The sequence below is a fragment of the Pinus tabuliformis genome, chromosome 6 (assembly GCF_031772625.1).
Source record: "Pinus tabuliformis cultivar Carrire ecotype Pingquan chromosome 6, CPIR1, whole genome shotgun sequence".
NCBI lineage: Eukaryota > Viridiplantae > Streptophyta > Pinopsida > Pinales > Pinaceae > Pinus > Pinus tabuliformis.
In genome coordinates this window covers 1,862,582,401-1,862,609,334 of record NC_142292.1, presented here as the reverse complement: position 1 = coordinate 1,862,609,334, position 26,934 = coordinate 1,862,582,401, and the positions used below count along the sequence as shown (strand labels likewise).

The window sequence follows — 26,934 nt, the reverse complement described above, 5'->3', positions numbered from 1 at the left end:
TCGTCCAATTCAGGTAGACTGGTTTGAACTCGGCAATTGTCCCCAATCACTTTCTTGAGGCACGATACATGGAAAACTGGGTGGATTTTTGCTGTAGGTGGCAAAGCCAACTTGTAAGCCACTTCTCCAATGCGCTGAAGTACTTGGTATGGTCCGTAGAATTTTGGAGAGAGCTTTTGACAACCCTTGTCTTTGAGTGATGTTTGCTTATATGGTTGCAGCCTCAAAAAGACCTGATCCCCTTCTTGAAATTCGCGCTCTGAGCGATGTTGGTCAGCCTGTTGCTTCATACGGTTCTGAGCTTGATGAAGATTCTCGCGCAGATGGGCGAGCATGGTTGCGCGGTGTTGTAGGAGTTGATCCACGGCTTGTACTTTGGAGCACCCCGTGAGATAAGAAGTAGGGGAAGGTGGAAGTTGACCATAGACTGCTTCATAGGGAGTCATTTTGGTGGTGGCATGATAGTTGGTGTTATACCACCATTCCGCCAGAGGTAACCACTGTACCCAAAGGTGTTGCTTTTCTGAAGTAAAACACCTAAGGTAGGTTTCTAGACATTTGTTGACGGCTTCGGTTTGACCATCTGTTTGCGGATGATATGAAGTACTGAGTTTGAGTTGAGTGCCTTGTATTCTGAAGAGCTCCTGCCAAAAATTACTGGTGAAGATTGGGTCGCGATCGGACACAATAGAAGTGGGCATGCCATGCAATTTGAAGATCTGATCCATGAAAGTTTGAGCAACCAAAGTTGGTGTAAATGGTTGGGGTAGGGCGCAGAAATGAGCATACTTCGACAGTCGGTCCACAACCACCATGATGACTGACTTGTTCCCAGACTTTGGAAGACCTGTAATGAAATCCATGGAGACCTCCGTCCAAATTGACGCCGGAATGGGCAATGGTTGTAATGTGCCTGGTGTGTTGACGGTTTCCCCTTTGTGGCGTTGACAGACGTCACATTCTGCTACGAAAGTAAGGATGTCCTGTTTCATGCCGGTCCAAAAAAATGATCTTCTGGTGCGAGCATACGTCTTCTGAAAGCCCGAATGTCCTGCAATGGGAGATGAGTGCAATTCTGCCAAAATGTGACTTTTGAGGGTGGATGTTGGTGATATTACGACTCTGTCCTTGTAGCGAAGAATATCATTCTGCCACGAGTAGCCCTTGCTGGAATTAGGATCTACCTGCAATTGAGAAATGAGTTGGGAGAGCCCAGGATGTGAAAACCATTCCCTACGAGCCTCTTCAATCCAGTCTGGAATGGGGAGGGAAATTGCGAGCAGAGTACTTTCCTCCTCAAATTGGCGCGACAATGCATCTGCTACACTGTTGTCTTTCCCTTTCTTGTAAATGATCTCATAATCATATCCCAGCATTTTGGCTAACCATTTATTTTGTTGTGGAGAAGATAGGCGTTGCTCCAAAAAATATTTAAGACTGTGATGATCTGTGTGGATTTGGAAACGTCGCCCCAACAAGTAAGGTCGCCAGGTCTCGACTGCATGTAAGATGGCCATCATTTCCTTCTCGTAGGTAGATTGGCCCAGATTCCTCCCACTTAGTTGTTGGCTGGTGAAGGCCAATGGTCGCCCTTCCTGCATTAAGACCGCTCCAATACCTGTTCCCGAAGCATCACATTCAATGACAAATGATTTGGTGAAGTCCGGTAGTGCTAAGATGGGAGTGGAACACATGGCGGTTTTGAGAGCGGTAAATGCCTGTTGTGCTTCCTTGTTCCAGAAGAAGGAATTTTTCTTTAGGAGTTGCGTTAGGGGCTTCGCTATGCGGCCATATTTGCGGACAAATTTACGATAATAGCCTATGAGACCCAAAAATCCTCTCAAGCTTTTCAAGGTCTTAGGTTGAGGCCATTCTTGCATTGCCTGGATCTTTTTGGGGTCCACCTTGACACCTTCACGCCCCACAATGTGGCCCAAATACTCAACTTCTTCCATGCCAAACGAACACTTAGACATCTTGACAAATAATTTATGCGTGCGGAGCAGTTGCAAGAGTAGATCTACATGCTAAAGATGTGCCGCCCAAGTGCCACTATAGATGAGGATGTCATCGAAGAAGACAAGGACAAATTTTCTGAGATATGGTTTGAGGAGGTGATTCATAAGGCTCTGAAAAGTAGAGCGGGCATTACAGAGACCAAATGGCATGACCAGGAACTCATAATGGCCTTCATGAGTTCTGAAAGCCGTCTTGGGAATGTCGACTTCCTTCATGCGAATTTGGTGGTAGCCTGAGCGAAGATCCAACTTAGTGAAGAATTGAGCCCCATTGAGTTCGTCCAGCAAATCGTCAACCACCGGGATGGGAAATTTATCTTTGATTGTTAACTTATTGAGGGCCCTGAAGTCGGACACATCCGCCACTCCCCATCTTTCTTGAGGACCATGACCACTGGGGATGAATAAGGACTAATGCTGGGACGAATGACACCTGCTTCCAACAATTCCTTGATGATTTTTTCTATTTCATTCTTTTGGGTGAACGGATATCTGTATGGCCGCACATTTGGGGGTTGGGCCCCTGGAACCAATGTGATGTTGTGATCATGTTCCCCTCGCGAGGGTGGAAGCTCATGAGGCTTGTCAAAGACCGTCCGATGTTTATTTAAAATCTGTTGCATCTTAGGATGAATTGGCAGAGACATGGTGTCAACTACCTGGATGGCATTAAATTGAGCTACCACTCCATGATGGCCCTTTTTTAACAATTTTTCCATCCTATGCGAGCTGATGATAGAGGGGGCTCCCACCTGTAGTCCACGGAGGGTATGTGTGGAGTTGTTCTGCTTAAAACTCATATATAACTCCTGGAAATCCATTGTGATTGGCCTAAGAGTGCGGAGCCATTCCGCGCCTAGGACAATGTCGTAACCCCCCATGTGTATTGCAAACATGTGGGTTTTCAATTGATAATCCCCCATTTGAAGTTTGACATTTTCACAGCGACCTTCACATTTCATTGTGCCCCCATCTGCAATCTGGACTTGGAAGTTAGAAACTGCCCGGACGAAACAATGTGCTGCTTCAGCGATCTTTTGATGGATGAAATTATGGGTACTTCCACTATCAATCAAGACTACTATTGGGCGATGTTTAAGAAAACCCCTGATTTTGAGAGTTTGAGGGGAAGAAATTCCTGCCAATGCATTTAGCGAAATAATTGGTTCATCAGATACAATCTCCTTTTGGTTATCTTCTTCGATCGCCTCCGGTTCCTCAAGTGGTGGATCTTCCTCGGTGGAGCTGTAGTCAGTGGCATCTATTTGAAAAAACTTGGGCTCTTTGCATTTATGACCCGGGGAATATTTTTCATCACAGTAGTAACATAGTCCTTGCTTCCTTCTTTCGGCCATTTCCGCAGGTGACACCTTTTGAATCTTAAGTGTCTGAGTCGTATTGGGAGCCTGTGAGGGACGACCTTTAGCGGGGAAGTTGGGGCGGCTGGATTGGGCTGTTAATGCACGTTCCACCTTACGAGCTACCTGGCAAGCCTCTGTCCATGTGGGAGGGTGGTGGAGTAGAACCTGAGCTTTGATGGCTTCTTTAAGACCGCTGATAAAGCATTCCATGTAGAACTCATCTGTGAGACCCCTAGTGCGGAAGGCTAAGGCTTCAAAAGCAGTAATATATTCCTCAACTGTACCTGTCTGTCGGAGCTTAGTGAGACGCCCCAAAAAAGAGTCTTCCTGTTCAAAGCGACTTCGAAGAGCTTTGGCAAATTGGGCCCAATTCTGAAAATGTCCATTGCAACGCTGATGCCATTCCTTCCATTGCCATCGTTCATTGTCCAAGTACATGGTGCCCACCATAAGCTTAGTCCCCTCATCTATGATATGATTCAATTGGAAATACTGCTCCATTTGTGCTAGCCATGCGGACGTGTGAGAACCGTCAAATTTATGCATATCCAACTTGGGAGGTCGCTGACTGGGTGGTGGATGGGTGTGCCAGACGTGATGAGAGTGGCTAGACTCACCCTCATGGTATTCATGGCCATTATACGCCTCCTCGTGGGCTGGCTCCTTGCCCTTTGGGAGTGCATCATGTATCTGGAGACTTATTCCTTTAAGCTCAAGTTCGATATTCTTCACCGCAGTTTGGAGGGAGTTCACATGGTCTTCAATTTTGTCTATCCTTTCATTGGCCATCGCTTGAGCGCGAGTTTCTCCATACACCAACCTGATGAAAAATTGGGACCGCCTAAAAAAATTTTACTAAGAAATTGAATGGTACCACCTTGCTCAGCTCGTCGTCCTGATTCTGATGGGCTAGGTCACCAATAAGCGCCCCGGAAGATCTCAGACTTTTTTTTTTTTTTTTTTGGAAAACTCCTAACGGAGTTTTACTCCTTCCTGATCAATATTGCAGTCGCCAAATCCTCAGAATGTCAATGCCGCCAAAAGTCCTGCGAAAATTATATCCAGGGACAGGAACCCTTCACAACTACTCCGATCTGGTGGATCTGAGAGATATGAATGGTGGAACAACTGCTGCTGCTGATCTGATGGAGCTGCGGGACTGATGTCGGCTGCTGCTACACTCGCTGATCTGGAATAGGTGATGTGTGATCCCCCGATAGAAAGGGAACTATGGTCTTGAGGAGTGTCAGGTGCTACAGATCGCAATATAAATAAGGGTTTGACAGTAGTACTCGGCCCAATGTTTCAGGGCTCTAACTAAGGAGGATCAACCGTACCCTTAGCCGTACAACCCGACTATCCTATCGTACGAGCGAGTAATCTCTCCGAGTGCTGTTCTCGGTGTACTGTAGCCACAAGACGGCCGAAGGTTTATCTATGGCGAGGTTTCAAGGGAGCTAGGGGGCTTCCTATATACCCAGAGGGTACGTGGAAGACAGTCCGTGCGCGGTTCTGTCTAATGCGCTACTACTCGAAGGGGTACCCACAGGGGTTACAAGGGAGTCCAACAGACGTGACCACCTCTTGTATTTCCTGCGTGCATGCCTCCCCAAATCCGCAGGTTTATGCGCTTAACGACAGATCCCGTGGTTTAAAGACGCCGGAACACGTCTCTAGCCAAAAAAAATTTTGCTAAAATTTGGAGATCCCACCGAGCCCTGGAAAGTGCTCTGATACCACTTGTTATGCTCTTAACCTGCAAAGTAATACCGAACATAGAATATGCAAAGAAAAGATACCCAGAACACAGAATATGCGAAGAAAATATACCCAGAACACAGAATAGCAATGATTTTATTACTCAGAGAGAAATGTTCACAGGCCTCTTCGAGGGGGCAACCTCCAATAGAGCAGAGCTCGATTACAAAACAAGACACGATACTCCTCGCAGGGAGTCTCTATCCTTTATATATGACTCATACATGCAATACCACGGGCCAATACCGTGGGTTTTATTAATACCATCTATCTAATACTACCGCCCATTTACCATCTATCTAATATTACCGCCCATTTGCAACTAACTATGGTCCCGTCATTAATTGCGGGTTAACCACTTACAAATATTAATATGGGCTTTATTGACTCTTGACTATGACGTGATCCCATGACATAAATAAGGGGGTTAGGGTGGGACCCTAACAGATGATCCAGACCTGTGTGCAAGAGATATCCATCTAACTAGAAATACTAGGCACTTTTTTGAATGATCTTTTGTTTATCCCTAGGAGAAAGGTGTTACAGAAGATTTCCTGCAGCAAAATAATTAGCAATATTTGCATACCAAGGTGAGCAAGTGGAAATTGAAATAATATATTCATCTAGAAAAGTATCCTCAACATAAAGATTATCATTAATGGTGATAACAAATTCTTGTAGTAACAACAACCACCTAGTAACCCTAACATTAATGACTACTTTGTTCATTAAAAACCGAATAACAAAATTATCAATATGCATAAAAATTTGATAAATAGCGATATAATGCCTAAATTTGTGAATTTGTGTCTTTGTGTGTTTTTGTTTGAATCGTTTTCCGGTTTTCTTTTCAGTTGAAAATGAAAATACAAATGCCACAGAATAGGCATGTCGATGTGTATGATTTTAGGTTTGTTTTTTATGAGAATGGAGGGTTGTATTCAGGCGGAAGGTGGAGACCAGGGGATTAGATCCTGGTGCCTCTTTGCTTCCCCACCAGAGGTTACTAGCAGGCTGAAGCAGCAACTCGGCTCAAACAAACAACAGAGGAGAGGAAAGATGGATGTGATAAAGACACAGCAGATATCGGCGAGGGCAATAGAGAAAGTGATAGTGCATCCTTTGGTGTTTCTCAGCATCATGGACAACTACAACAGAGTAGCGAGAGACACAAGGAAACGAGTTATTGGCATGTTGCTGGGAACCAGCGTCCGCGGGGTCGTAGATGTAACTAACAACTATGCAGTGCCTTTTGAAGAAGATGACAAGGATCCAAGCATTTGGTTTTTGGATCACAACTATCATGAATCTATGTTTGAAATGTTCAAGCGGATTAATGCAAAGGAGGATGTGGTAGGATGGTATAGTACTAGTCCAAAACTTCGAGAAAATGACTTGGATGTGCATGAGTTGTTCCATGACTATGTGCCCAATCGTGTGCTTGTCATTATTGATGTCCAACCGAAGGAGCTAGGGATTCGTACCAAAGCATACTATGTTGTGGAGGAAGTTAAAGAGAATGAAACTCAGAAAATCCAAAAGGTATTTGTGCATGTGCCTTCCGAAATTTGTGCTCATGAAGTTGAGGAAACAGGCGTGGCAGTTTTGGAAGAAAACCCTGGTTGTGCTAATGGCGAGGGTGGTGCCAGTGAAAATAAGAAGAAGAGATTGAGAGACATCTCCTAGAGGCTCCGTGGGCCCATAACCCACAGGCCCCAAGGACAATTTTATTGGGGAATTGGGATTTTGGTTTACCCCAAAATCCCGTCCTCATCAAATTATTCTTTAAACCAGAATCAGAGATTGTTAAACATAGGAACTTGCAAGAGCCTTCCAGTAATGTGCTTCAACAAAGTGGTGATTCAGAGTACCTGGAAGGTCGAGTTCAAGCAGACGGAGATGACGTTGATCAGGCCATGGATGGCAGCCTTTGTTTAGATGATCGCAGGTTTGTTCTGGCGAGGGCCTTCAGTATTCTAAATAAGGCAAGTGAGATCAGAGTGTAATTGCGAATAGGCTTTTTGGGCCCATAACCCACATGCCCGAAGAACAATTTTATTGAGGAATTGGGATTTTGGTTTACCCCGAAATCTCGTTACCATTAAGTGGTATCAGAGCGGGAAAAGATTTCCTGCGGAAATGAGAGTTTTTGCATGCGAAGAAAGAAGAGGTACAGTTGTTGAAGATTTGTAAGCTTGTAACTTTTTTTTTAATTTATTTTGTGAAGGTGAAAAGATTGCAGCAAACCTGGAGAAAGAGTGCTCAATTGGTTCGAGAGGAGAGAACCACGGAAGTGCCAAGAGGACTAAGCTCAGGAGAGAAGCTTGGTAGGGCATCTAGTAGTAGGGAGGACTTGCTATTGCAGAGGTTTGGTTGCAGCTCACATGAAGGTAGTTCCACTGAAGAAGTGAAACAGTGGGTAGAATTGCTAATGACAAGGAAACGCACATGACTAGGAGGTCATAATTTTTGTACCTCGGGAGCATATGACCAGGAGGTCATAATTTTTGTACCTCGGGAGTCTGATGCAGGAGCATCCGAACCCTTAATGAAAAAAATTAGAGAAAGAAGACACGTGGACAACCACATTGATAACCAGGCCAACCTTGAACAAGATTCGGTTAATGAACTAATTTCAGTTAAAAAAAATTAGTTAAAACTGAATGTATGTATAATAAGATATTGAGAAATCATTAAGTAATCAAGAAAGAGAGGAGAAAAACCTGTGCGTGTGAGAGAGGGCAAAATGTAGTTGCTGGAGAGTTCTTGATTAAGGCTGAGATGCCTTAAATTGTAACCGAGTTGTAAATAATGAAAATGTGTTTTTGTGAATTTATACAGAAATGCGTCTTTGAGAATTTATGTCTCTGTGTTTTTTTTATTTTTGTTTGAATCGTTTGCCAGCAATTTGGATTTTTTGAAGCCATGGCGTTTTTGTCAAGTCAGCCGATGATGTGGAAAAGAGGAGCAGCCAGACTTGAAGCCCTAGCGGCCTCCGCGCTTAAACAGAGTGCATCAGTTCTTCACAGATGCGGTGGCTGCAGAGAAGGACCCATGCATAGAGGAGGAGGGCTGCCAGTTCAATCTACGCCAAATACAATTGACAAGTCTTTCGGCCGAGCCAAGGGTTCTGTTTGGCAGAATGATATGTTTGAGGATAGCATGGAAGCCTTTGGCGTGCAGCTTGGATTTGAGATTGGTACAAAATTGTATGTCTCCAATTTGGATTATGGAGTCTCCAATGACGATATGAAGCAACTATTTTCAGAGGTTGGCGAGCTTAAACGGTGTTCAATCCATTATGATAGAAGTGGTCGTTCCAAGGGCATAGCAAAAGTGGTTTTTTGAAGGATGCGTTGGAGAATTCTCCAAGAAAAGACGATGGCGTGGCAGAGAAGTCAGATTATTCTTTAAACCAGAATCAGAGATTGTTAAACATAGGAACTTGCAAGAGTCTTCCGGTAATGTGCTTCAACAGAGTGGTGATTCAGAGTATCTGGAAGGTCGAGTTCAAGCAAGCGGAAATGACGTTGATCAGGCCATGGATGGCAGCCTTTGTTTAGATGATCACAGGTTTGTTCTTGCGAGGGCCTTCAGTATTCTAAATAAGACAAGTGAAATCAAAATGTAGTTGCGGATAGGCTTTTTGGGCCCATAACCCACATGCCTAAAGAACAATTTTACTGAGGAATTGGGATTTTGGTTTACCCCGAAATCTCGTCCCCATCATATTTGATTGTGTGGGAGTTAGATTCTTGTTGATATAGTATATGGTGTTGATATCATATTCATTTAAAACCGAATTTTGTATTAGTCAAAAAAATCGTTCCTCCATCATTGCTCGGTCATGCTTGAAGTGACCCTAAATTTTGTTTGTTTTTACTTTATTTCATGACAAAGGGTGAAGACACCATAATAATTTTAATATTTTATTAGTGAATATCAGTGCATATGTCCTATGACAAAAATATTTGGTGTTGACTAAATTGTGGCTAATGATAACAGACTCATTACATTTTTAAATTTTATACTTGTGAATCCATGTAAGATAAATGCATGAATGCAAGTGAATCAAAAATATGTTTACTTTTTCTAGAAAATAAAATGATAATTGTAAGTTATTTCCATACACCCATATCATAAATAAATAAACATTGGTTTTATTTTTTTTGGAGAGAAGAAACATGTACTTCAATTCATATATAGAAAGTATATACATACAAGTGTACATTCATTGGAACTGGCTAAATCATATGGCGAGCATATATAAAGCATTCCAAATAAAAAAACAAAAACAAAAAAAAAAAAATTAGTACAAAGTGGAAAAACAAGAGTTATAACACTCATTTGACTTCCCTTTCTTTCCTTTTTTCTTATTAACCTGTTTCCATCTCCCAAGGCAAGCACTAATTGGGACAAGAACCGAGGAAAATACTGATGTCTCAAAAGGTTGGTATTTTTCTAAATATAAGCTTTCATAAACATGTACTGTAGAAATTAGGTTGTAGTTTTGCAACTATGCATGAAGTTTTAATCAAAATCATAAGACACATACTTCTGTGATACATAACAAGTTTATGAGAGGGGTTTCAGCGAAAATCACATCATCATTCATTTGTCGACGCGTTTCAAACCAACAAGTGTGTTTCATTGTTAAGACAAGTTGAAGAACCAGATTATGGTTGCATTATAAATAGAGAGAGTAGATCATCCAACGGCTATATTAGACTAGGAAATGGCTATATTTGACTGGACTGGACCAAGGGATAAAGACAGAGAGAAATAAGTTCATTAATTTATAAGTTAGTTATTGAATAAAAATAATATATTGTATTTAATTACTAATTATATAGATAAAAACTTATAATATTAATAGAATATAAAAATTAATAAAAGTTTATTAAAAAAATAACTAATTTAGTAGTTAATTAATGTAACCAACTCTCCTAATTAAAATCACTAGAAAAATAGATTCAACCCATTGAATTATTGAATCTTTAATTCTTTAATAACAATATATTTTTTTCTATTTAATTTATTTTTATTTTAAATTTTATATTATTTATTTTTAAAATATTAATTTAAAATTTTCATATTATCATGGGAAAACAAATGTAATATTCAAATTTTTAATGATATCGGATATACAAATTAATTAGAATACAAAATATTTCATAAAAAATAATACATGATATATTATTAATTTATATTTAGTTTTATTAATTGCTATTTATTTATTTTTTATTATTAATATTTTAATTTTTTTAAATGATGAGGAAAATTTCTTTTGATTAATAGATCTCTAAGTAGTTTATTATAGAGAGGGGTTAAAGGTGGGTGACACTATTTAATTTTTCTTTTAACATGTGGATCTAACCTAATTAAGGACGCAAATATTCTGAAACATCTTTAAAACTTAGGTTTATTATTATATACTATTCAAAATTTCTAAATTTCTTCATTTTATTCTGGTAAATATAAATTTATATAAAAAATAATAATTTATTAATGATATTTAATTCAAAAATTTCTAAATTATTAAGTTTTCAGTTACATTAAAATTTGCTGAGTAAACTTTTAAACTATTATTATTATTTTTTTGATTGGTCTTAGGGTGATCTATTTTCAACTAGGTGAGTGTGAAAATCCACCAGCTTTCAAAAGCAAATCTGGGCCTAAGCCAAGGCTTGAATACCATTTTAGGTTTTCAGTTACACTAAAACAGCCAGGCTTAGTAAACTTCCAAACTTTCAAACCATTATCATTACTTTTGAGTAGTCCCAACCTGAATCCCAAGGTGGCAGTTAATCTACCTAATAGACTAAAATGAGTGTGAAAATCCAACACAAATTCAAACATTTTTTTTTTTTAAATATAAACTTACACACTAATTAAATCTCCCAACAAACTGATTCATATAGATTCCTTTCCCATACTATTGTCCACAATTCTTAAAGAAATGATGATCTACTTGTTTATTGCAATATGCCTATCGTTTTAGCAAATTCAATGCTTTCATCAAAAATTTCCGGTAAGCCATACTTGTAGGAGAAGCCCAAATCCAACAATCTTTTGGATGAAACAGGCACGTGGTTAAGAGAATCATCTTCCTTTGGATATCTGCAATTCACATGATCCATTAATGTCATTAGGAAGTGGCTTTACACAGCAAAAAGGCAAAAATTAAAAATGAAAATATAAACGCATAAATTGCTTACTGGAGTGGTGGACAGAATTGTGAATAGCGTTTATTGCAAAAATCCCACAGCTCCATGAGAGAGAGATCTTGAGCAGAGCATATATATCGACCTTTTGCAGATTGATGCTCCATCAAGAATATGTAGGCATCACATAAATCGTCTGTGTGGACTAATGCAATGGAGCCCATGAGCCACTGGAACTCCTTCAACCATTCGTAACATTCTTGACTCCCTGTTGCATTTGAAAGTCACTGTAACACCATGAATGTTTGGTTGGCATGCAAAAGGAAAAGGAAATCACTCTATGTAGCCTTTTGAGTTTATGGTTTTTAATTATTTATACATGTATATTTCTATAGCCTGTAATTATATTGATAAGTTTCTGGATATATGCTGAGTACAGGTTACAGATCATTATACCTGTACACTGTATATATATATATCGAAAATCTTACCAACATAATTTTTAATTATTTAAATTTAATTACTCTAATTCACAAAACTTAAGACCCAGAATTACAATACTTTTAGTAGAGTTTAAATAAAATTAATAAAAAATATAACGAAAATTAGGTGACCTTAAAACGATTAGACGCTGATAACCTAAAAAGCGAAAGCGTTGTTTAACAGAGTCGACACCTTTTTCCCGCCAACTTTTCTTAAAATCTAATGAAACAACAATCCATGATTTTCTTCGAATTCAGTAGGTTTTAGATTTCTATAACTCCCACCTATTAAGTAATTCCCACCTCTCAACCTCTTCATAAAATTTGAACCAAACAAGTTCTCTGTATGATTCAACTGTTGATGAAAATTCTGACATGCTTAAAGTTGGAACCTTAATTATTGTGTCTTTCTTGTGTATATGGATAGTTTTGATACAGCAGAATTTCTGCTTGAAACATTGTAAAGCATCACGGTTCCAGTTCTATTTCATGACAAATTTGTCATACCTTCAAAACCACATGGAAAATGAATCTAATCTAAGATCTGCATACTCAGAAATAAAAGGATGTCTCATGTTATTTAATTTGTTAATGTTAACGGGACTTGGCATATTAGTTTTTTTTATTCAGACATATCTTTGAGAAAATGCAAAAGATTTTCATATCAGTAAAGGGTATTCCAAAAAACGTGTTTGATAGATTACTGTATTTAACTTGCTGGTTTCTCTGGAAGTGGAGAAATGCTCGTATTTTCCAGGACTCAAATGCTCCTATTGATTCGGTGATGGATTCCATAACTGCACTGGTGGCTTTGGGCTGATATGTTTTCTCTTTATTTTGCTTTCCGCACATAGCTATGGGGATCTCTACTTTTTGGTTCAATACCGGAAGGATATTATGCATTTGCTCATGATCTGTTGATCGAACTTGGTATCAGCTTCTTTTTTTATTAGGCTCATAGGTAGCGCCTATTGTTCTATGGGCTGCTCTGTTATTTCCTCTCATGTATGCAGCTGTATGCAGCTTATTATATTTTCTTAATATAATTTACATCGTGATTTTTCCTCTGAAAAAAGTATTTAACTGGGTAAATAATCAATAACATTAGTCTACCATAAATCTCAAAAATCCAAAATACCTGTGATCAATCCTAAAGTTTCTTCAATGCTGGCAGGAAGCGTGGGTGTAAGAGAAGGTCCGGCAACTAGGGCTGGCGCTAGTGTCACCACTTCAATGCTATGATCCGATCCATATTGAAGAGCTGCTTGCTCTGATAATGTCTTCGCCACATAATACATCTGAACATCAAAAATCTCATTACTTCTATCTCCATTAATGATACAAATAAAACTGCTAATTCAATGTTCATAACAAATCCGAATTTACCCAGAAAAGTGCCTTTTCACGCCTGATGAGATCGACAGGGGTCCAGCAGGATTCGTCAACGCAGTCCCTGAATTTTCCATTGTTATTCAGCGGAGAAGCTGCGTTTATGGAGGAAGTGTATATTACACGGCGAACAGATTTTGCCTTTGCACAAGCCTTCAAAATATCTAGAGTCCCTTTAACCTCTGCCTCCACAACAGCTGTCTGTGCCTGAAAAAGTCAAAATTTCATGGTATCTTGGATTACTTGCAGATTCCAGAATATTTCTCAAATAATATAGAAAAGAATAAGTTAAACAGTTAACTTCACTTTGGTTAGTCATCTTATATCTAATGAATCAGATACCCAAAAATATTTTGCAATATGGGATTCGTTAAACGTAACACATTGAATGATTGTTGAATGTATGTAGATTGCAGATTTTATATCTAATGAATCAGATACCCAAAAATATTTTGCAATATGGGATTGGATTTGGTCATCTTATATCTAATGAATCGGATACCCAAAAATATTTTGTAATATGGGATTGGGTTAAATATAACACATTGAATGATTGTGGAAGGTATGGAGATTGTAGATTTGGAAAATATTTTAGAATTTGATGGTTCTGGGAGGGGTTAAATAATTGATCTTTATATCAGTGATATTAAAAAGTAATAGTTTTCACCATTAAAAAAAAAATATTCACAGATTCTACAATCCACATCCACATCTCACATAAATATTTTCCTAATCTAGGATCAACATAAATATTTTCCTCATCTAGGATCAACATAGAGATACTTTGAATGATTGATCATCACATAGATATTTTCCGAATCTAGATCAACATAAAGATACTTTGAATGATTGGGAAACTGTGGATATGAGTGATCAGTGATTAGTATTATTTACCTCGGCGTCTATAGTGAACAACGAAGTGACAGTCACTAAGGGCAGAATCGAAGGTACCCTCTTTAGTGATATCAGCTTTCAATAGCGTGAGCCTCTCTCTGGCTCCCGGGAGGGACATAACATGGCGAGTTTTGCTTTCGTTCTCTACAGAATCAGTCAGATAGACTTATGGTTAAGCAAGCAAAGCCACTCTTCAGGTTAAGGTTAAGGTTATGTTGAGCAAGCAATCCATATAAAATAATCCTTACAATAAAACCAGTAGGTGTTGGTAAATGTTACAAATTAGTAACTAGGATCTTCAAGGTGGAAATCACGAATTTTATAGAGGTGCGGTGATTCTTCCAACACCTCCCCTCAAACACAACTCGGGGAATCGAGGCTCTGATACCTTCTTCCAAGACCTCCCCTCAAACACAACTCGGGGGAATCGAACCTGGTCCAGGCTCTGATACCTTCTTCCAAGACCTCCCCTCAAACGCAACTCGGGGGAATCGAACCTGGGTCCAGGCTCTGATACCATGTGGAGGTTTGCGGTTACACCAAAACCCACAGATGTTGGTAAAATTTCAAACCAGTAACTAGGATCCCCAGTGGAAATTACAGATTCTATAGAGGTGCGGTGATTCTTCCAACATCTTTTAAAAACCCAAATATTCTGGAAATTCAGAAATCTATATAAAATATCCATATAAAATATTTAGACAAACATGGGCTAGGTCAATTATTTACATCACCATGTTTTTCAAAAACTTAAATATTCTGAGAATCCACAATCTACATATAATACTTATTTATATTTTTAACCCAAATAGTATAAGAATACACCATCCACGTAAAACACCCACCATAAAATTTTAAAAATCCACAATCCACATAAAATACCCACCTTAAAATTCTGAAATATTCCCAAAATCAACGATCAACCTAAATTCAATTGGGATATTTGATAATTATTTACCTCTGCGTCTATGGCGAAATCCATGGGTGTCGCCAAGAGAATGGCGAACTCACAGCCCTGAAGGGCAGTATCGAAGCTGCCCTTTTCGAGGAGATTGGCTTTGAAGAGCCGAAGCCTCTCTTTGGCTCCCGGGAGCGACAGAATATGGGTAGCCTTGCGTTCGTCCCCTGCATAATAATTGAGAGAGCCGGCCTTTTGGTTTATAAAACAAAGAAAGATATTAAACAAAGAAGCTGCTGTTAATGTCAAGATCGTAATGTAACATAACATCACCTGGATCCCTGACAGTGCCATTGACATTGTATCCCCGGAGCAGAAGATCTTTGATTAGCCATGAGGCAATGAAACCTCCTGCTCCCGTCACACATACAGTGCAGTCTCTTCTTTCCTCGCACATCGTCTTTGTCCCTCGCTTCAACAGGATTGTCGGATTGCAAATGAATGAATTTGGAAAGTTGGAACGAAATATAAGAAGATAGGTTTAGAACAAGGAATATCTAAAAGATAGAACAATAATGAGTAATGAGTGAATAAGTTTGGAACTTGGTCGGAATCTAGCAGGGTTAGGAATATTTAAAATCATTTTTTATTGTAAGTGGAGTGTCAGAATTGTATCAGCATATTACCTTTTGTTAATAAAAGTTTGGGAAGACTTTGAGTGATGTTGAAATTTCAGGTTTTAAATTATATTTTCTTTGTTATTGGAAGGATCCAGAGCAATAATGAGTAATGAGTGAATAAGTTTGGAACTTGGTCGGAATCTAGCAGGGTTAGGAATATTTAAAATCATTTTCTATTGTAAGTGGAGTGTCAGAATTGTATCAGCATATTACCTTTTGTTAATAAAAGTTTTGAAAGACTTTGAGTGATAGTTGAAATTTCAGGTTTTAAATTATATTTTCTTTGTTATTGGAAGGATCCAGAACAATAATGAGTAATGAGTGAATAAGTTTGGAACTTGGTCGGAATCTAGCAGGGTTAGGAATATTTAAAATCATTTTCTATTGTAAGTGGAGTGTCAGAATCGTATCAGCATATTACCTTTTGTTAATAAAAGTTCGGAAAGACTTTGAGTGATAGTTGAAATTTCAGGTTTTAAATTATATTTTCTTTGTTATGGGAAGGATCCAGACAAACTGTAGATATTTTGAAAATTTATTATTTTGTTTAATTAAATTTTAAAATTATCACTCCAAAATAAAATTTTAAAATAATACAAAATATTATAATGATTTATAGATAGAGGGATTCACTTTTTAGTGTAATGATTGATTCATTGATTGGTTGATTATGAAATAGTGCAATGATTGATTTATTGATTTACTGACTATGTAGTACCATGATTGATTCATTGATTGGTTGAATAATTCTAATCGAGTGTAATAATACAATGATCGGTTAATTATAAAGTTGTGCAATGATTGAGTTATCAATTGATTTAAGTAGTGTAATTATTAATTTTTGTATTTAAAGTAATGTAATTGATTTTTAACATGATAAATTTGTATTATTGAGTTTATTGATTCACAATACGTTAATAACTTTGTGTTATTAGATTTAAATCTTTTTAAATTTGTTGACACCTAATCATAGAGATTGGGCGAACAATTGTAATTAGTGTAAATAAATAATAGAGAAAATGGAGAGTCATCGAGAGATGAACTGAACAATCACTCTTTGTATATAATAATGAATAACCTGAATGAATAATACGATTACATTTGAGGAGTTACCTCCTGGTCTGACATGGTATCAGAGCCAACACCATTTTTGGCTTCCCTCTCTGCTTTGTAACTCCTCTCTCGCAACTGTTGCCCCTCTCTAGCAATTGTTGCCCCTCTCTGGCAATTGTTGCAGACGTTCGGCTGGTTATGTGAGGCAACTGCTCTACAAGCGCAGTTGAGGTATCACTCTCTTGGTTTCATAGTGTTAAACACGAGTGCGATGAATGAAATTCTCTTATCACTGTGTATCGATGTTCTGGACCCTAATCAGGTATTTTTCTTTGTTCATACATTTTATTTATAAATCATAGTCAATTAGTGTTAAGTGTTAATACTGAGTTTAAGCGCTAAACCTTTTCTTAAGCGTCTTTATTAAAATATGAATTAAGCACATGGGTAGTATTCGGCAAGTGGTAAGCGGTATCTCACGCGCCCTAAAGGCTAGAAATGGTATTCCTAAATTTCACGCGATTAACCTTAGCGAGCGACACGTAGCACGAGAAAACCACTTTTCTCGCGTGCTCTCGATTTGTTATGCATTGTGCAAGATTTCACGCGAGATTACGCGATAGCCGTTGGATCAAGCGGGATTGATTGACGGTGGAGATTGGCCAAGCTAGTTGGTGAGCTGGTGACGCGATAGCCATTCGATTAGACGAATCAGATTTGACAGTGATCACGTCGGAAGGTGCATGTGAGTTAATTTAAATTTCGGACACGATAAGGTTATGAACTGGGGTTTTAATTCCTTTTGGTTCCATTATGAGATTGTGCGATATTCATTCGATTGCATGGGTCCCATCGACGGTGGAGATTGTCCGGCTAGTTGGTGAGCAGACGACGCGATATCCGTTGGATCTGGAAAAGTGAGATCAACGGCGATGATTGAAGCGCTTGATAAAAGGAGAAGTCAACAAGGGACCGACAGTGATTGGTCAGATAAGAGGGACCCTCAGGGGGAAAATCCATGTACAGAACTGGATTTAAGCACAGCTGATTGGTTACAAAGTTAACCAGTAATCGAATTACAAACTACCACCTCATTTTCATCAACCTCCTGCGTCATTTTTTTACCAGTAGAAGAGTGATTTTTTACGCAGTACATTTTTAAAATGCACTCATTGATATCTATTGTGGGAGTGGTTCTCACCGGGAAGGAGAACTATCTAAAATGGTCGCGAAAATCAAACACACTCTCATTTATAATGAGCTATGGAAAGGAGTGTGTGTTGGAGACTGAGACAAAGAGCCAGAACAGCTTACCTCAAACAAGGAATTCGTCATTTGGGAAAATAAGAACAGAATGGCTTATGCATTGATTACAACATCAGTGAATGAAGAGTTGAGTTGCCATATTTCGCCATTTTCAAATGCTTTCGAAGACTTACAAAAACTGAATGAACTCTATGTCTCACACTCTTCACTTGAATTTGTTCAACTCATGATTAAATTTTTCACCCTTGAATTACAAAATGATGATCCTCTTGCTCTTGCATCAGAAGTAAAATCTATTATGCATGATATCAAAGTCACTAATGTTGAACTGGACATTCCTCTGATAGCTTTTCTCAAGGAACTTTATCCCACTTACTCAAATTATCTTGAGTCATTGCAAGCAAATGGAAACCTCAAAGATATTACCTTTGATTCCCTTGTGAAAAAAAAATTGATGAAAGAGAGAAAGCTTTTGGGAAGAAGACAGGTCCCTAGTCTTCTAAAGAGGCTGTGTGCCTTGCACATAGAGAGAAGAATCTTGCTCAAGATTCTTCAAGAGGAAGAGGTGGTCGAAGAGGAAGAGGAAGAAATTTCAGAGGCAAGGGGGGCAAACACTCTCAAGGAGAAAAGTCAGATTTGCATTGCATACGCTGCAAAAGAGATGGATCACATGACGCATCCACATGCAAGTTGCCTTGGGACAGAATTGAGCATGAAAGAAACCAACCCAAGGTAAAACTAATGACAAATAGAAAGGTAAAGCACCTGAATCCACTCACTATGTTGTGGCACACTGTAATATTGGAGTAAACGAAGGCTTATTTAATGCTTCACTTGCTTCTTGGAAAAATGATTTGTTGCGTGATTCAGAAGCAACTTGCCACATGACTTTTAGAAGATATTTTTTTGAATAATTTTCTGACAATGTTAATGGAGCAGTATACTTTGCAGACAAATCAAAACTCAAGCCATCAGGGCTTGGTATAATCAGGCTTAAATTGCCTGGTCATCCAGACTTTCTTCTACATCATGTTTTATATCTCTTAGAGCTGAGGAGAAACTTGTTGTCCTTGGTCCACATCCGCCAGCAAGGACACTCCATTCATATGTTTGATGGCAAGCTTGAGGTGAGAAAAGCATCAAACCACTCACTTGTCATGATGGGGATAGAAGAAGAAAGGCTTCTCAAGCTGCAGGGTACCTCTACTCATGCATAAAATTCATCATACAACTCTCATTATGAAAAGGGTACATTTCCATCAAGTTTATTATGGCATGCTAGATTTGGACACTTGAACTATGACAGCGTCCGCTTGTTCCTAGGAAACTTAAGTAATGTGATGCTTGCATTCTAGGAAAGCATAGCAAACATTGTTTTCGTGATTAAGTAGAAAACTTGAACTCATTCATTCATATTTATGTGGTCCAATGCCTGTTTCTTCTGCAAATGGAAATAAATATATGATGACATTTATTGATGACTACACCAGAATGTGTTAGGTTAATTTATTGAAGAACAAATCTGATGCTTTTCAAAGATTCAAGAACTTTCATACATGGATTTAAAATGATGCACAATCTCATATTGGCTCTATTCGCACTGATAATGGAAAAGAATACACTTCAAATGAATTTGAAAACTGTCTTCGCCAACATGGGATCAAACATCAAATAATTGTGCCTTATAATCCCCAGCAGATTGATGTAGCTAAAAGAATGAATAGGACAATCTTAAATATGGTGTGCTCCATGATGTTTTTCAAAAATGTAAAAATGATGTTTTGGGCTGATGCAGTTCTATCTATAGAGTTCAGGCTTCTGTGATCCATATCAAGTTTGTCAACGCATTTCGAACCAACTAGTGTGGTTCATCGCCAGGACAAGTTACGACTTCTTGTAAAGAATAGATGGACATCTATTCTTTACATATACAGCAGTTCTATCTGCTGTATATGTAAAGAATAGATGTCCATCTAATGCTATTAGAAACAAGACTCCTTATGAAATGTGGTATGGGCACATTCCTTCCGTAAAGCATCTCAGGGTCTTTGGTTCCACATGTTATGCCTTGATACCAAAGGTACATAGAAACAAACTTGGTGCAAGAAGTCGTAAGTGTATCTTCATTGGATATTCAAACACCTCCAAAGCATATCGTCTTTATGATGAAGTCAATAAAAAGTTTGTTGTATCTAGAGATGTAATCTTTCTTGAATCATCCAAAACTGACAATGTTGTTGAGCGGCAACTTGATCGCTTGGACAGATTCACAAATGCAAAATCATTTCAAGAATTTGATAATCAGATTCCACATCTTGAAGGGGGGATTCCTATACTAGATCAACCTGTGGAATATTCTTCTAAATCACTCTCTCCCCCACATAAAACTCCAAAAACATATGATACTTTGAGTGATGTGATTGAAAAAATTGGGAGACTCAATCTTAATTCAGTCCCAACTCAATCAACGAAGTAGCCTGGACCATCTCAAAAAGGTCCCCCAAAGTGGCTAACAAAGACACTTGAAAGTGTTCATCCTGATGAGGTTGAAAAGACAAGAACTAGAAATTAACCCCGGAAAAATGGAGGTGATGTAGATGACTCTAATTCACCTGTTGATATGGATGTTTCTTATGATTGTGAATTGAATTTGTCTACAGATTTTGAACCAACTACCTTCAAAGAAGCTGCTTCTCATGATGAATGGAAATAAGCAATACAAAAGGAGTATGATGCCTTGATAAAGAATGGCACTTGGAAGCTGGTTGATCCTCCATTGGAAACCAAACCAATTGGCTGCAAGTGGGTCTACAAGAACAAGTATAAAGCTAATGGCTCACTTGACAAGCACAAAGCCAGGCTTGTGGCAAATGGTTTTACACAGAACGAAGGGGTTGATTATGAGGAGACTTTTGCCCCCACAGCAAAATGGGATACCATCCAGACACTCTTTGCCCTAGCAGCTCAGAACGGTTGGAAAGTCCATCAAATAGATGTAAAAACTGTGTTCTTGAATGGAGATCTAAAACAGAATGTTTTTATGTCCCAGCCTGAAGGATTTTCTATAAAAGGACATGAACATAAAGTATGCAAACCTGTAAAATCCTTGTATGGCCTAAAACAAGCACTGTGATCCTGGTATGAAAAACTAACTGAGCATCTTCTAAAACTCAATTTCAAACATTATAATCTTGATGATGCAACTTTGTTTGTCAAGAAGGTTGGCAAAATAGTTGTATATCTTGTGGTATATGTAGATGATATTTTTATGACATGGAACAATGAGAGCTACATTGCATCCATAAAGAAGGAATTGAGGAAAGGTTTTGAAATGACTGATTTGGGCTATGTTCATTACTATCTTGGTATTGAAGTAACTCAACATCCGAAGTCCATATTCCTTTCTCAAAAGAAGTACATTGGAGATCTGTTGAACAGGTTTGGCATGACTGAACGCAATCCTCTAACTAATCAAATGGAACAAAACTTAAAACTCACATCCATTGAAGGAAAAGAATTTGAGGATGCAACAAAGTATAGACAGCGTGTAGGAAGTCTCAACTACCTAACTACTACGAGACCAGACATTTTGTTTGTTGTTGGAATCGTCTCAAGGTTTATGCAAAAGCCTTGTGAGGGACATTGGTCTGCTGCAAAAATAGTTCTAAAGTACTTGAAGGGAACTCAAGACTTTGGAATCAAGTATACACAGGTGGGCGACTTCAGCTTGATTGGATACTCTGATTCAGACTTCAATGGAGACAAAGAAACTGGGGTATCTACTTCGAGTTATGATATGAGTCTTAGATCAGGAGTTGTCTCCTGGAGATCACGCAAACAATCAGTTCCAGCAGATTCCACAACAGAGGTAGAATATGTGGCAGCAGCTGAGGCAACAAAAGAAATTGTGTGGCTCAGAAAAATTCTGGAAGATTTGCAGGTAAAACAAGTACAATCGACTCCACTCATGATTGACAATACCTCAACAATAAAGTTGGCCAAGAACCCAAAGTTCCATGATCGAACGAAGCACATCAATACAAAATATCATCTGATTTGACATCATGTTGAGGCCAAAACAATCCATCTTCACCATTGTTCCACTAATGAGCAGATTGCAGACATCTTCACCAAAGTGCTTGGAAGAGAAAAACTTGAAAGATTCAGAACGATGTTTGGACTCACCAACATCCCTTCTAATTAAGGGGGGGAATGTTGACACCTAATCATAAGGATTGGGTGAACAACTGTAATTAGTGTAAATAAATAATAGAGAAAATGAAGAGTCATCGGGAGATGAACTAGACAATCACTCCCTCTTGTATATAATAATGAACAACCTGAATGAATAATACGATTACATTTGAGGAGTTACCTCCTGGTCTGACAAAATGTAATAACTTATAATATTTATTACTCTATTATTAAATGCATAATGTTTACATATTTACATTACATTTATACACTATATTATAATAAAATATTAAAATTTTCAACATAAATTATATTAATATAAACATTTGCATATATATAATGTTTTAGGTGATATGATAAAGTGTAATCATTTGATGGATAAGTACACAGAAATACGAGCAATACAAAAATTGAAGAGAAAACATGGAGGAGAGAATTGCTCTTCTCAATATTACGAATTAGTTAAAGAAGATTACATTGGAAACATCAGTAATAAATAACTGGAGTGAAACTCGACTAAATTGAACTAACTAAAACTAAACTAGGACACTTGGATAGACAGTTTTGACATCTAGCAAGTGGTTGGAATTGGATTCTCCAACACTCCCCTTAATTACAACCACATAAAAATTCAATTACAAAACTTGTTGGTCTATGTCTCAGCTAGGTTTACAATTTAAAAAAATTGACTTCAACTACATTTACTTTTCTTCTTCTCTTCTTCCAGATCTTGTAGGCTCTAAATTGTTTCAGCTTTTTCTTCTCGTTGTATCCTTCAAACCTTGGTTACTTCATTTGTTGGTGCAGGTCTTCCATTGTTCCAAGTTGTCTAAGCATGTCCTGGACTTCTTCAAAAATTGGCTTGTATGTGGGATGTTGCCACATATTATCTTTGTTGTATTATTTTCATCATCAACCTGCTGCAACATATGACCATAATACAATTTCATCTCTTCAAGACTCCAATACCTAAAAATTTCATTGATGTTTTCATCATGCATGTTGTCTTCAATATTCATTTTTGCAGCTTCTATGTAGACATCATCTAAACATGGTGTTGCAAGCCATACCTCAAGGAAATTTAATTCTTCTTCATAATTGTCCTATTTACCTGCACATTGGAAATCAATGGTAAGTGTAAAAAAAATTGCTGAACCACATTGGTTCTGTTCATTCTTCTCTGCAATGAGAGCTTTCTCCTGTTGTGCTTTCTTTTCTGCCTTTGCCTCTGCCTTTGTTTTCTCTTTGTGGGCTTCCTTCTTTACCTTTGCATCTACCTTTGTCCATGTCTTTGTCTTTGTTTGTGTCTTTATTTTTGTGTCTTCCACTTCTATACTAACATGTGTTGTTGCATACAGGTTGTCTTCCACTTGGTTTTTAGATTCAAGTGGGATTAGCTCACCAAACAACATCATGTCAATATGTTGTTTTTGTTCCATCACCTGCAACCATTCATCATTAGCCAATAATTCTTCATCAAAAATATTAATTGTTGGATTCACCATAACATTGACTACTCCAATCGCAGCTTCATTATCCTCAGCAAGCTATGTTGCTGGATTCACCAAATTTTCATCAGCAAGCTCTGTTGTTGGATTCACCAAATTTTCATCAACAAGCTTTGTTGATGGATTCACCATATTGTCATCACCAAGCTTTGTTACTGGATTCATCAAATTTTCATCAACAAGCTTTGCTGCTGGAATCACCAAATAATCATCCACTTGCAGTTGTTCATAGTGGGATTCAACAGACTTTTCATCTCAATGTAGATCTGCAGCTATATATTCGCCTTCATCTTCAACTTTAATGCTCCCCCTTACACCAAAATCCTCTCAAGGGTATCCCAAGCCTCCTTGGTTGTCTTGGCATCTAAAATCAGGGGAAGAATGTTGTCTTTTATGGATTATTTTATGTATTTCAATGCAAAGACTTCATTTTTCCTTTTCTCTTCCAAATCTAAAAAAATCTCAAACATCTCATGTTGTCGCTTGACCCTCTCAGCCTCTTGGCATTTTCCATTTATTGAACATTAGCTAACTATAACTTAACAAACAAATGTAATTATGTCAAACATATAAGTTGTTTAGAACAAAAACATATTTTCAATGATATCTTTGTTGCTCAACTTCAAAAAAAATATGTCTACAAATGCTTACACATTTCTCTATCGACCTTTTCTCAATATTATGGTGGCATTGCAAGCCCCTCATAATTGCCCACAACTATATCCAAAAAATACTTTATTTTTACCATACTCAAAATCCTCTCAAATAAAAAAATTATTTAAATAAACCCTTTTTTTAATCTTTAAAAAACAACCAAGTTTGTTTAAATAAAAAAATCTTTATAAAAAATCTTCACAAGACTTTTTCACCATGCACCATATGTAGTTTAACAAAGATCATCACTTTAAACAAGTTCTTTTAAAGAAATCCTTAAGAATACCAATATTTTTGTGCTTTGAATGCCCAATCCACTTCGTGTTCCCAAATTTGTTTTTGGAACAAGACTTTCACGGTGATGGCGAGACTTTGACCGAATGCCCAATCCACTTCGTGTTCCCAATTTTTTTTTTTGGAACAAGACTTTCATGGTGATGGCGAGACTTTGACCGACCCTTCATACCTTTGAGAATTCTGTGAGCCATTAAAACAACTTATGCTCCTTTTTTATTAAAAAAACACTGACTTTGTATTTTTTCAATGCAAGGCCTATTTCCACCTCTATAGATCTATTAATACACTTCAAGTACAGTACAGGGTGACAGTATGCCATGGCTATCAACCCGTGTGCATCCTTTCCCCGACGAACAGATTCCGATTAATAAGAGAATGTGTCGATGTCTCTGTATGTATTCGCATTCATCCACCATGACTTATGCATCCATGATGGATCCCAGAAATTGCGTTGACAGTACGCCATGCTTTTGGAGGTTATGGCATGGAGCATACATGATTGTATATGCTCAAGTTTTTAAATTATGCACGGGCTAATGAAATTCAAATTTGAAATCGTTCTGGAAAATCAACCCCGCCCTCATTTTCTTCAAAAACCCAAACCTCTATGCGAACCATGCCCATTATCGTCGATAGAAGAACTCTGGAATTGGTAAGACTTCGTCTAGACGTCAGTTGATCGGGGAGAGCTCCGACATGATGCCCTGTACAGATAACAGGGTCTCCTCAGCCCGCTTGTTGCCGAAGCACATACACAGAACAATGCATAAGAACGTGGTTCGAAACTGGTACACGATACTAACCGCTCCAACTGCTGCGGGTAGCTTCGTTACTCAGTTTTTCCACCAGGCGACCTATGCTACATTCCCTCACCTTCCAAAAGGCAGATTGGAAATATTGGTTGTCGTGAACTAACATCTCTTTTGTGGATGCTCCGCGCCTGCAGAATTCATTCCCATCATTGCGTGAAGGTCTTTAAGTTTCCGGGAGCCCCAGGATCGAATCTCGTCGGCCTAAGTCGGTTCATTTTAAGTTTCGGGAGCCCCAGGATCGAGTCTCGTCGGCTTAAGTCGGTCCATTTTAAGTTTCAGGGACTCCCAGGATCAAATCTGGTCGGCCTAAATCGGTTCATATCGCTTTGTTCGCAGCTCGGGGCCGGGTGCCATGATGGCAGATCAACAGAGAATCTACCCGATGACTGCAGATGTCGAGAAGGATGCAGGCGAATATGTAAACGAGAAGCCGAGCGCTCCATTGGCGCCCAATTCCAGCAATCTTTCGTCTAAGAAGGGCGGAGTCGATCCCGCTGAGAGTTAAAGATTCCAAAGGACCAAGTTATCTCCAGAAGAGAGCATCCCAGATACTTGTCACCGCCTCCCAAGCGTCGGTGCTCCTGTTGCCGCTGCTTGTGCTGCACCATTTGCTTTTTAATCGCGCTCGCCTGTGGCGTTCTGTACTTGGTCTTCCGGCCCAAGATCCCCAAATACTCTGTCGACAGCATCCATATTACTAATTTCACCATCAACCCCGTCGATTTCAGTACAAATTGCCAATTCGATGTGAAAATAAAGGCCCGGAATCTCAACAAGAGGATCGGTATATATTATCTCGACAACAGCCCTCTCGCAGTTTTGTATTCAGGCTCGGAGCCTTGCACAGGCTTCCTGCTAGTATTCTACCAGGGCCACAAGAACACCACTTTGTTGGACGTGGAACTCAGTGGGACCGGTGCTAAGCTCACCAACGCCATGAAGTCTACGCTCAATGCGTAGATAAATCAGGCGAGCATTCCCCTGAAATTGAAGGCGATGTTCCCGTGAAGATAAAGGTTGGGAAGTTGAAGTTATGGAAGATAACAGTTCGCGCGCGATGGGACCTTATCGTCGACCAGCTCGATGCCAAGGCCACAGTGACTGTTAAGAATTCCAAGGTGCGAGTGAAGTTGTGAGGATTGCGTGCGACTTAGGATGCATTGAATTCATGGTTATGGCACGGTTTGGGTTTGTGATAGGACCATATAGATGCTACGACTGCAGATATATTTTTTTGATATACAATTTGTTTTGTTCAGACTCCATATAAAATATTAACTGCAAACTTTCAGTTGGCAGACATATTATTTTTAATAGCGTGGCCCTGTTTTTATGTAGACATGTTTTAGTATTTCCAAAATATAATTGGATTCTTTACTCTCTATTGTTCTTTCCTTGCTCTCACGGATGAGTAAGTATTTTGTGGGTATGTTGGTGAAATTTACAATTAAAGATGGTATATTTTAGGAATATTTTAGAATGAGATTGGATGTAGAGTAATTGTTT

General features: G+C 38.5%; 2 protein-coding genes and 2 pseudogenes across 6 annotated transcripts; 3 read left to right on the top strand and 1 right to left on the bottom strand.

Moving 5' to 3' along the window:
* Positions 1–5,344: 5,344 nt before the first annotated feature.
* On the top strand, positions 5,345–6,937 carry LOC149266529 (26S proteasome non-ATPase regulatory subunit 7 homolog A pseudogene; annotated as a pseudogene).
* Positions 6,938–7,938: 1,001 nt separating this feature from the next.
* On the top strand, positions 7,939–9,152 carry LOC149266528 (THO complex subunit 4D-like). Its single transcript, XM_089396790.1, has one exon. The coding sequence runs from the start codon at positions 8,063–8,065 to the stop codon at positions 8,483–8,485; it is 423 nt and encodes a 140-aa protein (XP_089252916.1). The 5' UTR covers positions 7,939–8,062; the 3' UTR covers positions 8,486–9,152.
* Positions 9,153–10,872: 1,720 nt separating this feature from the next.
* LOC149266527 (putative anthocyanidin reductase) lies at positions 10,873–15,524 on the bottom strand. Of its 5 annotated transcripts, none has more exons than XM_089430631.1 (6): positions 15,298–15,524; positions 15,025–15,191; positions 13,170–13,379; positions 12,922–13,081; positions 11,447–11,560; positions 10,873–11,257 (listed from the first exon to the last, which is right to left on the bottom strand). In XM_089430631.1, exons 1-6 carry the CDS (start codon positions 15,419–15,421, stop codon positions 11,127–11,129), a joined length of 906 nt encoding a protein of 301 aa, XP_089286757.1. In that variant the 5' UTR covers positions 15,422–15,524; the 3' UTR covers positions 10,873–11,126. The 5 variants fall into 5 exon arrangements, with proteins under 5 accessions (XP_089286757.1, XP_089286750.1, XP_089286752.1 ...); XM_089430624.1 differs by having other exon boundaries at positions 11,356–11,560; positions 15,298–15,523; XM_089430626.1 differs by having other exon boundaries at positions 11,447–11,569; positions 15,298–15,522.
* A 9,756-nt stretch (positions 15,525–25,280) lies between these two features.
* LOC149266526 (NDR1/HIN1-like protein 6) lies at positions 25,281–26,564 on the top strand (annotated as a pseudogene).
* The last annotated feature ends 370 nt before the right edge of the window (positions 26,565–26,934 follow it).

Bases quoted from the DNA above. Each gene is read 5' to 3' on its own strand.
- LOC149266528 (XM_089396790.1), top strand. From the start codon at position 8,063: ATGGCGTTTTTGTCAAGTCAGCCGATGATGTGGAAAAGAGGAGCAGCC.
- LOC149266527 (XM_089430619.1), bottom strand. From the start codon at position 15,421: ATGTGCGAGGAAAGAAGAGACTGCACTGTATGTGTGACGGGAGCAGGA. The intron at 13,380-15,024 runs GTAAATAATTAT...TGACTTTTTCAG, and splicing joins ATTTCGCCATAGACGCAGAG to GCACAGACAGCTGTTGTGGA. The intron at 11,570-12,921 runs GTATTTTGGATT...CAAATGCAACAG, and splicing joins AACTTTAGGATTGATCACAG to GGAGTCAAGAATGTTACGAA.